The 13,404-nt window shown below is 41.8% G+C and overlaps 1 protein-coding gene across 1 annotated transcript in view; it reads left to right on the top strand.

Moving 5' to 3' along the window:
• The window catches only part of SCNN1D (sodium channel epithelial 1 subunit delta), a 37,375-nt gene that overhangs the window by 2,098 nt on the left and 21,873 nt on the right, over positions 1-13,404 (top strand). The window contains exon 2 of the mRNA XM_063417584.1: positions 5,457-5,468. Within this exon, the coding sequence (XP_063273654.1) occupies positions 5,457-5,468 (12 nt within the window). The remainder of the gene's footprint in view (positions 1-5,456; positions 5,469-13,404) is intronic.

Genomic DNA, 13,404 nt, shown 5'->3' with positions numbered 1-13,404 from the left:
CAGGATTAAGAGAGAAAATAGGGAAAAAATGGCAGGAATAAGAGAGAAAATCGGGAAAAAATGCCAGGAATAATGAGGAAAACTAGGAAAAAATGTCAGGAGTAATGAAGAAAATCAGGAAAAAATGCCAGGGATAAGGAGGAAAAACAGGAAAAAATGCCAGGGATAAGAGAGAAAACCAGGAAAAAATGTCACGGATAAGGGAGAAAATGAGGAAAAGATGTCAGGGATAAGAGAGAAGAGAGAAAATGAGGAAAAAATGTCAGGGATAAGGGAGAAAATCAGGAAAAAATGCCAGGGATAAGAGAGAAAACCAGGAAAAAATGTCAGGAGTAATGAAGAAAATCAGGAAAATTACCAGGGATAAGAGAGAAAACCAGCAAAAAATGTCAGGGATAAAGGAGAAAAATCAGGAAAAAATGTCAGGGATAATGAGGAAAATCAGGAAAAAATGCCAGGGATAATGAGGAAAATCAGGAAAAAATGCCAGGGATAAGGAGGAAAACCAGGAAAAAATGCCAGGAGTAATGAGGAAAATCAGGAAAAAATACCAGGGATAAGGAGGAAAACCAGGGAAAAATGCCAGGATAAGGGAGAAAATGAGGAAAAAATGTCAGGGATAAGAGAGAAAATCAGGAAAAAATGCCAGGGATAAGAGAGAAAATAGGGAAAAAATACCAGGGATAAGGAGGAAAACCAGGAAAAAATGCCAGGGATAAGGGAGAAAAACGGGAAAAAATGCCAGGGATAATGAGGAAAACCAGGAAAAAATGCCAGGGATAAGAGAGAAAAACGGGAAAAAATGCCAGGAAAAAGAAAGAAGAGAGAAAATCAGGAAAAAATGCCTGGGATCATGAGGAAAACCAGGAAAAAATGCCAGGATAAGGGGGAAACCCAGGATATTTTTACTTTTCGGAATGAATACAAAAAGCATTGTGAGTTTGAGTGAGGAGCGAATTCACCTCTCCAAGAAATTCCGAATTTCGGGAAAAACAGCAGGGAAAGGCTGCAGACATTCCCCGCTGGAGGCAAACCCGACTGGATCCCGGGGGAAATTGAGATTCCCAAATTTTCCTGACCTCCAAGGAATCTCCAGATCTGCTGGAGCGAGAGGAAAACCCAAGGGAGCTCCCGGGAAAAAACCTGGAATCGGGAATATTTGGGATTTGACAGCCCTTGGAAAGCAGAGGATCAGCCAGGAGATCGAGGAATAAATATCCCATAAAAACAAATATCCCATAAAAACAGATTTTAACGAGGGCGCGGTGAGTCCCGGCTGGCGCCGGTGACATCACCGCGCTCCCGACAAACACCAATTAACAACTCAATTAACGATCGGCCCGCGCCATCGGGGCAGGTGAAGCAACACGGACTGGGAGGGGGGAAAAAAAGTTGGGAAAATTCCAGGAGTTTGCGGCTTCCCGGGTGGGATTTTAGGGAAGCGGGGTTGGAATTTTGGGATTTATCAAATCCCAAATTTGGTTTGGGGTTCTGGTGGGGAGGGAAATGAAATCTCTGAGTTCTGTCTGCGAGGGGTTTGGTATTTTTTATTTGTTTTGTCTTTTTTTTTTTTCCTTTAAATGTTTAAATTTCCTTTAAATTCCTGGGAAATGGCCCAGATCCCATTGGCAAAGGAGATGTGGATGGAAACCACAATCAATATACATATATTGTATATATGTATATATATAATATTATATATAATATACAATATATAATATTATATATTATTATATATATTATATATTATATTATATTATATAATATATAATATATAATATATAATATATAATATATAATATATAATATATAATATATAATATATAATACAATATTATATAATATACAATATATAATATAAAAACTATATCCAAGCAATTCTAAATAATATCTAACAAATATAATTTACAAATATATCTATAATATAAATAAGTATGAAATAAATGTAATATGCATTATATATGTTAATATGATATATAAATATACACATAAGACAAATAGGTGTATAATATAATTAATATATAGAATACAGACACATGGAAATAATGTTAATAAACGATATGAAAAATATAAATAATATGTAATAAACATAATGTATATAACAATACATAATAAATATATATTATGTATTGTACATTGTACATTATATATTATATATTATATATTATATATAATATATTATATATTATATATTATATATTATATATTATATATTATGCATTGTACATTGTATATTATATATAATATATAATATATAATATATTATATATTATATATTATATGTTATATATTATGTTATATATTATATATTATATATTATATATTATATGTTTTATATATGACTATAAATACAATATAAATCATATATATTATATAAACATATATGGAAATAATGTTAATGAACATGATATGGAAATATAAATAATATATAATGACAACAATGTGTATAAGAATATATAATAAATATATATTATATATTATACATCATATATTATAGATTATCTATTATATGTTTTATATATGACTATAAATACAATATAAATAATATAGATTATATAAATTATATGGAAATAATGTTAATGAACATGATATGGAAATATAAATAATATATAATGACAACAATGTGTATAAGAATATATAATAAATATATATTATATAACTATACATTTAATATAAATAATATATATTATATAAATTACATGGAAATAATGTTAATAAACACCCGGACAAGCAGACCCTGAGCTCAGGGCGGGATTTGGGATCTCCTGAACAATTCCCGCGGGTTTGAACAAATCCAGGATATTTCACCCCAGGTGCTTCGGGATTCCTTCAGCAGCATCCAAAGGCTTCCAAAGAGCTCCTTTCCCAAGCCACGGCCATTCCCTGCATCCACAGGAATATTCAGAGGAATATTCCCAAGATTTTAACACTCGCACGGATCCAAAGAGCTCCTTTCCCGAGCCACGGCCATTCCCTGAATCCACAGGAATATTCAGAGGAATATTCCCAAGATTTTAACACTTCCATGGATCCAAAGAGCTCCATTTCCCGAGCCACGGCGCTTCCCTGCATCCACAGGAATATTCCCGAGATTTTAATGCTTGCACGGATCCAAACGAGCTCCATTTCCTGAGCCACGGGCATTCCCTGAGGCATTCCCTGCATCCACAGGAATATTCCCGAGATTTTAATGCTTCCATGGATCCAAATGAGCTCCATTTCCCAAGCCACGGCCATTCCCTGCATCCACAGGAATATTCCCGAGATTTTAATGCTTCCATGGATCCAAACAAGCCCCATTTCCCGAGCCACTGCCATTGCCTGCATCCACAGGAATATTCAGAGGAATATTCCCGAGTTTTAACACTTCCATGGATCCAAACAAGCCCCATTTCCCGAGCCACTGCCATTCCCTGCATCCACAGGAATATTCAGAGGAATATTCCCAAGATTTTAACACTCGCACGGATCCAAAGAGCTCCTTTCCCGAGCCACGGGCATTCCCTGCATCCACAGGAATATTCCCGAGTTTTAACACTTCCACGGATCCAAACAAGCTCCATGTCCCGAGCCACGGCGCTTCCCTGGGGCATTCCCTGAATCCACAGGAATATTCAGAGGAATATTCCCAAGATTTTAACACTTCCACGGAGCTTGGCTTGGCATTCCCGACTCTGGACTCGGCAGGGAAACCCTCCCTGTGGAAAACGCGGCATCACAGCTGGATTTATCCCAAAAAACAACAAAGGCTGGGAGAGGAGGGCCGGCTGACACAGGCGTTGCGCAATCAGCGGTTTTAATTAGGGTTTGCTAATGACTGTTTTGGGTTGCGCAGTCATTCCCGGTTTCTGCACCCCCTCGGTGCCGCACCGGGGCTCCTCTTCCTCTTGTTGACACCTGCTCCAGTTCCCAGCGGAGTTCCTGGATGGATTAAACCCCTGGAATCGCTGCCAGGCCTCGGGAATTGGGGCTGGAGCGTTCCGGGAGCGTTCCCAGCTCCTGTTCCGGCAGCTGGAGCCGCTGCCCGGGGCGTTCCCGGCCTGGCTCAGCACGGAGCGATGGAGCCTGGAATTCCAGCGTGGATCCACCTCGCGTGCCCACAGAGCAGGAAGGGTCTGGTGCTCTCCAAGCCCTGACTGGCACAGAATTCCGGCACAGAATTCCAGCCCTGAATTCCGGCACAGAATTCCGGCACAGAATTCCGGCACAGAATTCCGGCACAGAATTCCGGCACAGAATTCCGGCACAGAATTCCGGCACAGAATTCCAACCCTGAATTCCGGCACAGAATTCCGGCACAGAATTCCGGCACAGAATTCCAACCCTGAATTCCGGCACAGAACTCCGGCACAGAACTCCGGCACAGAATTCCAGCGCAGAATTCTGGCAGATCCCGCTGGATCTGGTGGGAAATCGGGATAAAAACCCATCCGCCAGCAAGGACCTCACCCCGGCAACATTTGGGATTTGAACAGGAAGGTTCTGGTGCTCTCCAAGCCCTGCCAGCCCTGAATTCCGGCACAGAATTCCGGCACAGAATTCCGGCACAGAATTCCGGCACAGGATTCCGGCACAGAATTCCGGCAGATCCCGCTGGATCTGGTGGGAGATCGGGATAAAACCCCAACCGCCAGCAAGGACCTCACCCCGGCAACATTTGGGATCTGAGCGGTGACAGATCCACAGTGGGGACACCGCGCTGATGAGGAGCGAGTGAAGAAACAACAAGAGGAAAAGAATCCAGGAAAAAAGCCAGGAATTGTAATTCCAGAGGGATGCCAGGAGCAGCTGCAGCCGCCCTCCTCAGGCAGGTGAGTGAGGGGAAATGAATGCTGCCTCATTTTGGTGCTGAGCCTGGATTTTAACCCCCTGCGCCCGGGGCAGGGCTGACGTGCAGCCTGCTCATTCCAGAGGGGTAATTAAGGAATATTTCCTCGGGCTGGTGATTAGCAGGTTATTCACGTGCTCGTTGCCAGGCTCGGGAGGATTTGCCGGGGAGTTTTCTTTTGGAAAATTGGGGATAAACGAGCCCAGCACGGGTTAAGGGATGTTCGCTTCTGCCCGGGGCAGGTTTGGCAGCGTTGGGACACCGGGGCCATCCCAATTCTGCAGGAATTCCAGAGAAATCCCCCCAGCCAGGGCTCAAAGAGGCAATTCAGGGCATTCCCAGAAAAAAAAAAAAGGAATTCAGGGATGCCCAGAGGAAAAAAAGAAGAAATTCAGGGATGCCCAGAGGAAAAGAGAAGAAATTCAGGGATGCTCAGAGGAAAAGAGAAGAAATTCAGGGATGCCCAGGGGAAAAGAGAAGAAATTCAGGGATGCCCAGAGGAAAAGAGAAGAAATTCAGGGGTGTCCAGAGGAAAAAAAAGAAGAAATTCAGGGGTGTCCAGAGGAAAAAAAGAAGAAATTCAGGGGTGTCCAGAGGAAAAAAAGAAGAAATTCAGGGACTCCCAAAGGAAAGAAGAAGAAATTCAGGGACTCCCAGGGGATAAAAAGCAATCCAGGGATTCCCAGAGGGAGTTTTGGTGTGCAGAGCTCCACAGATATTCCAGGAGAGCAGGAAAACGTCCAGAAACCAGAGAAATTCAGCACAAAAAAGCAACTCAGGGATTCCCAGAGGATAAAAAGCAATTCAGGAATTCCCAAAAGGAAAAAAAATAATATCCAGTGATTCCCAGAGGAGGTTTTGGTGTGCAGAGCTCCTCTGACATTCCAGGAGAGCAGGCAGACATCCAGAAAATGCAGGAATTCAGCTCAAAAAAGCAACTCAGGGATTCCCGGGGGATAAAAAGCAATTCAGGGATTCCCGGGGGATAAAAAGCAATTCAGGGATTCCACTGACATTCCAGGAGAGCAGGGAGATGTTCAGAAAATGCAGGAATTCAGGGCAGGATCAGAGGGAGGCGCGAAGCAAGACCTGAGAGCTCCCCCGGGCAGGCGCTGCCTCCGGAATAAACGGGAATTCACGGGAATTCTGCTTCCAGAGGTTCGGGAGAGCACGGGAAAAGCAGAGGAGGCTCCTGGCCCTGGAGCTGCCCGCGGGAGCTTGGACGGGAGCGGCTGATCCAGCGGAAAAAAGGAGGAAAAAGGAAAAGGGAGAGGAGGAGACAGGAGCCGCTCCGGAGAGGAGAACCGGGCTGGTACGTGAGGGGAGAAAATGCGGGAAGCGGCATCCCAGGGGCCAAATTAATTCATTAATTCATGAATTAATTCCCGGGGGAATTAACTCGGCCGTGGGAAGGGGCGGTGGGAGTAAAGCCGGCTCTGCTAAACTCGAGATTAAACCGCCCGCAGGTTTAATCCGCAGGGCAGGATTTCTCCTACTCCGCATCCCCGCCTCTGCCGGGGCGGCTTTGCCCGCTCCAAATCCAGAGGAAAAGTGGGAATCTCTGGGAATCTCTGGGAATCGCAGCGCTGCGGAGTCAGGAAAGGGAGAGAGGTTTGAAACGGAGGCGGCCAGGGGGAAAATTCACCCCAGGGAGAGTTCGTGCGGTCGGTGGGGATTTAACGGGGTCCCCTTGGATTTGCAGCTGGAAAATCCTGCAGGAATGAGGGGCTGGGATGAGCTCAGGTGGGGTTTGCGCACCTCTGCCCAGTCACAGCCTGCTCTGTTCTTCTTTTGAGCATTTCCAATGATATTGAGCAAAAATGAAATGAAATGAAATGAAATGAAATGAAATAAAATAAAATAAAGTAAAGTAAAATAAAATAAAAATAAAATAAAATAATAAAAAATAAAAATAAAATAAAATAAAACAAAGTAAAATAAAATAAAATAAAATAAAGTAAAATAAAATAAAGTAAAATAAAAATAAAAATAAAATAAAATAAAGTAAAATTAAAATAAAATAAAATAATAAAAAATAAAAATAAAATAAAATTAAATAAAGTAAAATAAAATAAAATAAAATAAAATAAAGTAAAATTAAGTAAAATTAAAATAAAATAAAATAAAGTAAAATTAAAATAAAATAATAAAAAATAAAAATAAAGTAAAATAAAATAAAATAAAATAAAATAAAATAAAATAAAATATTCAGTTGTAGAGGATGAGGCAGGCATGGCCAAGAGGCTCTGGAGAAGATCCCTGAGCTTCTCCACTTGAATCTTTTCCACTCAAGCCTCTCCAAAACATTTTTTTGTCTGCATGAGGTGTGAGGAAATATTCAAGAATTTTAAAAAATTATATTATTTGGCAGAAGATTTCGCTGATTTCTTGAGTCCATCCCACAAGAAATGTGAATTTACTGAGTCACTTTTAGGTGAAGGAGCAAAAATCTCCTTTAGTGCCTGCGGGATAATCCACGGGACACTCCTGGCTGACATTGGCATCTTTCTATAATTTGATATTTATTTCTGTGGTTTATCAGCTGAGAATCATTTTGGCATCCATCTGAGCCTGTAAAATAAATATGAAAATATTTTATAATAATAATAATAATAAAGTCTAGGGCCAAGGGCAGAGTTTGCACGGGTCGTACGTGAAAACTTCCCAGCAAAAAGGCAAAATTTCTTCATTTTCCTTACCTCTGCTGCCTTTATCGATTAAATAATCAATTCCATGAAAAAAAATAAATATCAATTCCATGAAAATCAACAAATTAAAAACACCCAGAGGGGGAAAAGGAACCTTCTGGACATGTCCAAGGTCACACAGAGCATTTCCTCCTCCCCTCCCTTCCCAGCCCTAATCAACATTTCCAGCCTTACTCAGAATTTCTAATTACAGCCCTGCAGCCCCACAGGACTTTCTCAGGGCTCTTATCTCCGCAGTCTCTGCATTTTGATAAAAAATGAGAAAAAACCACATTTTTAAGCAATGAAGGAAGGTTTTCCCCCTTTTCTCCCATTTCAAAATCCACAAATTGAGCCAGCAGAACTGGGATTTTTTCGAGCGACGCTGATCCAGTTTTTCCCTCATTTCCCACAGGAAAACAAAAATTCCTGGAGGGAATTCTGCAGGGTTGTTTTATTTTTTTTTCCTGAGGTGTGAGGCAAGAATTGTGCAATAATTCCATTGTCAGGCATCGATTGTTGCGTTTTCCGTTGCACAACGCGGGATGAAGAGAGGAGGAAGGGTGGGGGACACGAAGGTGACAGAATGAGGTTCCCACTGCCGGGAGGTTTTTAATGAGGTTTTAGCTAATTAACTCTTCACGTGGCTCTGCTGCAGCTCTTCCTACAACTGGGTTTCTTTTATCATTAAAAAGTTTCTAAAATAATGTGATTTAAAAAAAAATTTAAACCAGGTTCTGGGTGTGTTTTGGGAAACTTCCTTTTAATATTAAAAAGGAGTAAAACAGAGTTCTAGGATTTGAATTTTTTGATCTTTTAAATAATAATTTAAAGAATTGAGAGGAACATTCTGCGTGTTTTGGGGGTTCCAGAACAAAATGCAGCATAAATCGAGTGTAAGTAGGATTGAAATCAGTCAAAGTCAGGGGAGTTTGTTTCCCTTCGCCTCTGTCCTTTCTCCCTTTTTCCAAATCAAATTTCACAAGAAATTTCCTTTTTTTTTTGTACAAATGCTGATATTTCACAGCTTCCAGTGGGAGAAAAAATCCAGCTTGGAAAGGCAGGCTCTAAACTTCATCTGGATCTCAAATATTCCTATTTTCACGTTAAAAACCTTCCCACAGAGCTGTTTTCCACGTGGGAAAGTATAAAAAATAATTGGGGCTCTAAATTTCATCTGGATCCCAAATATTCCTATTTTCACATTAAAAACCTTCCGGCAGAGCTGTTTTCCATGTGGGAAAGTATAAAAAATAATTGGGACTCTAAATTTCATCTGGATCCCAAATATTCCTATTTTCACATTAAAAACCTTCCCACAGAGCTGTTTTCCATGTGGGAAATATCCAAAATAATCATGGAAATTGTCCGAGGTGCCCTGAATCCATTTCTCCATCGCTGCTGGCACTCTTTGACCAAACCACATCCCCAAAATCAGATTTACACGGGGCTGATTTGGTTCTGTTTTCATCTCAGCACCCGAATCCTGGATTGGGATGGGATTGGGATGGGATTGGGATGGGATTGGGACAGGATTGGGACGGGATGGGATTGGGACAGGATTGGGATGGGATTGGGATGGGATGTGATGGGATTGGGACAGGATTGGGACGGGATGGGATTGGGACAGGATTGGGATAGGATTGGGATGGGATGGGACGGGATTGGGATGGGATTGGGATGGGATTGGGATGGGATTGGGACAGGATTGGGATGGGATTGGGATGGGATTGGGACAGGATCGGGACGGGATTGGGATGGGATTGGGATGGGATTGGGACAGGATCGGGACGGGATTGGGATGGGATTGGGATGGGGTGTGATGGGATTGGGATGGGATCGGGACGGGATTGGGATGGGATTGGGATGGGGTGTGATGGGATTGGGACGGGATTGGGACGGGATCGGGACGGGATTGGGATGGGATTGGGATAGGATTGGGATGGGATGTGATGGGATTGGGATGGGATTGGGACGGGATCGGGACGGGATTGGGATGTGATGGGATTGGGATGGGATCGGGACGGGATCGGGACGGGATCGGGACGGGATCGGGACGGGATTGGGATGGGATTGGGACAGGATTGGGACGGGATCGGGACGGGATCGGGACGGGATTGGGACGGGATGGGATTGGGATGGGATTGGGATGGGATTGGGACGGGATTGGGACGGGATCGGGATAGGATTGGGACGGGATCGGGACGGGATCGGGACGGGATGTGATGGGATTGGGACGGGATTGGGATGGGATGGGATATGATGGGATTAGGATGGGATATGATGGGATTAGGATGGGATGTGATAGGATTGGGACGGATTGAGCGATATTCCTGGAGGAGCAGGAGGAAATCCACACTGATCCGTGGAGATTCCACGGAGAAACGCGACTCCTCGAGCCCTCCTTGATAGCTCCAATTCCCAGGAATCCTCCCAGTCTCTGGAAAACAAGCAGAGAAGGCAGAACCCCAGAGTGGGAAGAACATTCTGGAATCTGTGGTTGTTTCCCTAGAAACTATGACTCTGATCATGAGGGGGGAAAAAAAATTCAAGGTGAACACACCAGCAGCACTTAAACCCAGCTTAACTCTGGTGTAACCTCCATGTTAACCCGTTTGGCCAGTTTCTTCACTTCCTATTATTCCCTGGATCATGCTTTGAATAATTTCCATCATCTCTTCCTCCAGTCCTGCCCCTTTTGATGTCATCGATTCCCTCCATAAAAGCTGGACAGCTCCAGGGCCTCTGCACTCCCAAACCCCGCAGGTTTGGGCCAGGATTTCTGCTCCGGATTAAGCCCAGGCCTGGGTTTAGTGGCTTCTCTAAACCCTCAGAGTTTCTGCCAAGGTACAGTGGGGAAGGGGCTCTAATTTGGTGTTAATTTAATTTTTTAAATTTTTTTTAAGGTGTGTTTTTATAGCTGTAAATGTTGGGTTGTGCTGTTTTCCAGATTGTTTCTGAATTGTTTTGCTTTGGTAATTATTTTTTTTTCGTTTTATTAATTTGAGCAATGCAGATTTAAACAGGATGAATTCACCATAAACATAAAATCCCACTCAGAACGCCTGAAAACCGAATTATCTCTGAAAAACCAGGCTTTGTCTGGGGCTTTTTAGAGTCAGAATTAGAGTTTAAAATATCAGTGTTTGATAAATCCTTTTAGCATTCATTTTGAGTAATCATCCCTTTTATTCCCCATTTCCTCATGGATAAAGACTCAGAGCTTTAATTTCATTTAATTAATTAATTAATTTCATAAAATTTCATTATCAGAACCTCTTCCAACAATTCTTTAGTTGCTTCTGCTCTCCTCAATTTCAAGCTCTATCCCTGTATAAAAAATTACTATTTAAAAAAATTGTTATTAAAAAAAAATATATATATTAAAAATTATTATGTTAAAATGATATATTTTTAAAATTTTTAAATTTTTTTTTTTTAATTTGGAGCTACAGTTGTCCCAAAGTTTGAACTCAGTAAACTTCTTTTAATGACATAATGAGCAGGGTGATTCACGGGCTGCTGTCATGTTGGAAATTCACTCCTTCCTCCGTGTCATCTTCCGGCCATGGAATTGTGCCAACGTCACTCCGGTGTCCCCAGCTGCCACCGGAGCCAGTTCTCCGTGCTCAGAAAGGCTGGAATTACCCCTGGAATCAGCACTGGAGGTGTTTTAATTACTGGAGGAGAAAAAAAAAAAAAATCTGGATTTTTAGTTGTATTTATGCCGCTGTTTTGAGTGATTTTCAATTTCTGTGCTGCCTTAAATCCACTTAAATTCCTATTTATGTGGCTGTTAATAACATTAATTATTAATTTGATCTTTAGAAACACCCCAAGAGTGTTTTTATTTCAGGTGGTTTCTACAATTTTAGAGTTAAATTTTAGAATTAAATTCTTTATCCAGAATTTGGGAATGGTTTGGGAAGGGGTCAGGGACACCCCAATTTGGCTCATCCCCTGTGTGCTTCCACCTGAGGAGTTTTTCTCTATTTCCATCCCGAAATTCCTGTCTGGACCTCCTGGATTTCATCCTGGAGGAGGGTTCGGAGAGAAATTTCATCCTGTTTGTTCTGCAGAACGAGATCCTACGGCAAAAAATTCAACCTCAGCCAGCTAAAAGTTGAATTTTCCTCAATTTTTTGCCGTAAGGATGAAGCCACAGAGGCCCATCGAGCAGAACTGGAAATATCCCCCAAATCATGAATTACAAACCTCTGTGGATCCACAGTGAGGACTGAACCCTGATCCTTGGATTTCTTGGAAAGAAGAAAAGTTCCTGATTTTTTTTGGGGCCTCAAACTTCCCAGCATTAATCCTGAATCCACACTGGCAGAGAAATCCCACGGAAATGTGGGAAAACACCTCCCAGTCCCTCCTGCGCAGCAGGATTTGAGTTCTTTGATCCTTCCTGGATCCAGATTCCGGGAATCTTCCCGGATTCGGATTCTCTGCGCTTTTATTGTGAGGTTTTCCTAATTACGAACTCGTTTGGGGCCTGCTTGGAAAAGTTTTCTTTGGAAAAGCCTCTTTGGAAAAGGCCTGTTTGGAAAAGGCTTTTTGGAAAAACCTCCTTTGGAAAAGCCTCTTGGAAAAGCCTCTTGGAAAAGCTTCTCCTCTTTGGAAAAGTCTCTTGGAAAAAGCCTTGTTTGGAAAAGCCTTGTTTGGAAAAGCCTCTTTAGAAAAGTCTCTTTGGAAAAGGCGTCTTCAAAAAGGCTTCTTTGGAAAAAATCTTTGGAAAAGTCCATTTGGGAAAGGCTTTATTGGAAAAGCCCCTTTGGAAAAGCCCATTTGGGAGAGATTTCTTTGGAAAAGGCCCATTTGAAGAAGGCCTTTTTGGAAAAAAAGGCATTTTTGGAAAAAAAGGTATTTTTGGAAAAAAAGGCACTTTTGGAAAAGGCCTCTTTGGGAAAAGGCTCATTTGGGAAAGACTTCTTTGGAAAAACCCATTTGGGGGAGGTTTCTTTGGAAAAAACCTGTGTGGAAGAGACTTCTTAGGAAAAGGCCCATTTGAAGAAGGCCTTTTTGGAAATAAAGGCATTTTTGGAAAAGGCCTCTTTGGGAAAAGGCCTCCTTAGAAAAGACCCGTTTGGGAAAGCAAATTTGGAAGAGGTTTGTTTGGAAAAAAACCTGTTTGGAAAAGCCTCTTTGGAAAAGGTCCATTCGAATAAGGCCTTTTTGGAAAAAAGGGCATTTTTGGAAAAGGCCTCTTTGGAAAAGCCCGTTTGGAAGAGATCTCTTTGGAAAAAACCCGTTTGGAAGAGGTTTCTTTGGAAAAAAACCCGTTTGTAAAAGCCCCTTTGGAAAAGCCCATTTGGAGGAGGTTTCTTTGGAAAAAACCCATTTGGAAGAGGTTTCTTTGGAAAAGGCCCATTTGAAGAAGGCCTTTTTGGAACAAAAGGCACTTTTGGAAAAGCCTCTTTGGAAAAGGCCCATTTGAAGAAGGCCTTTTTGGAAAAAAAGGCATTTTTGGAAAAGCCTCTTTGGGAAAAGGCCTGTTTGGGAAACGCCTCTTTAGAAAAGCCCATTTGGAAGAGGTTTCTTTGGAAAAAACCGGTTTGGAGGAGGTTTCTTTGGAAAAAAACCTGTTTGGAAGGGACTTCTTTGGAAAAGGCCCATTTGAAGAAGGCCTTTTTGGAAAAAAAGGAATTTTGGAAAAGCCTCTTTGGAAAAGGCCTGTTTGAATAAGGCCTTTTTAGAAAAAAAGGCATTTTTGGAAAAGGCCTCTTTGGAAAAGCCCATTTGGAGGAGGTTTCTTTGGAAAAAAACCTGTTTGGAAGAGACTTCTTAGGAAAAGGCCCAATTGAAGAAGGCCTTTTTGGAACAAAAGGCACTTTTGGAAAAGCCTCTTTGGAAAAGCCCGTCTGGAAGAGATCTCTTTGGAAAAAA

Source organism: Prinia subflava, chromosome 21 (genome assembly GCF_021018805.1).
Source record: "Prinia subflava isolate CZ2003 ecotype Zambia chromosome 21, Cam_Psub_1.2, whole genome shotgun sequence".
In the NCBI taxonomy this organism is placed as follows: Eukaryota; Metazoa; Chordata; class Aves; order Passeriformes; family Cisticolidae; genus Prinia; species Prinia subflava.
This window is presented reverse-complemented; position numbering and strand designations above follow the sequence as displayed.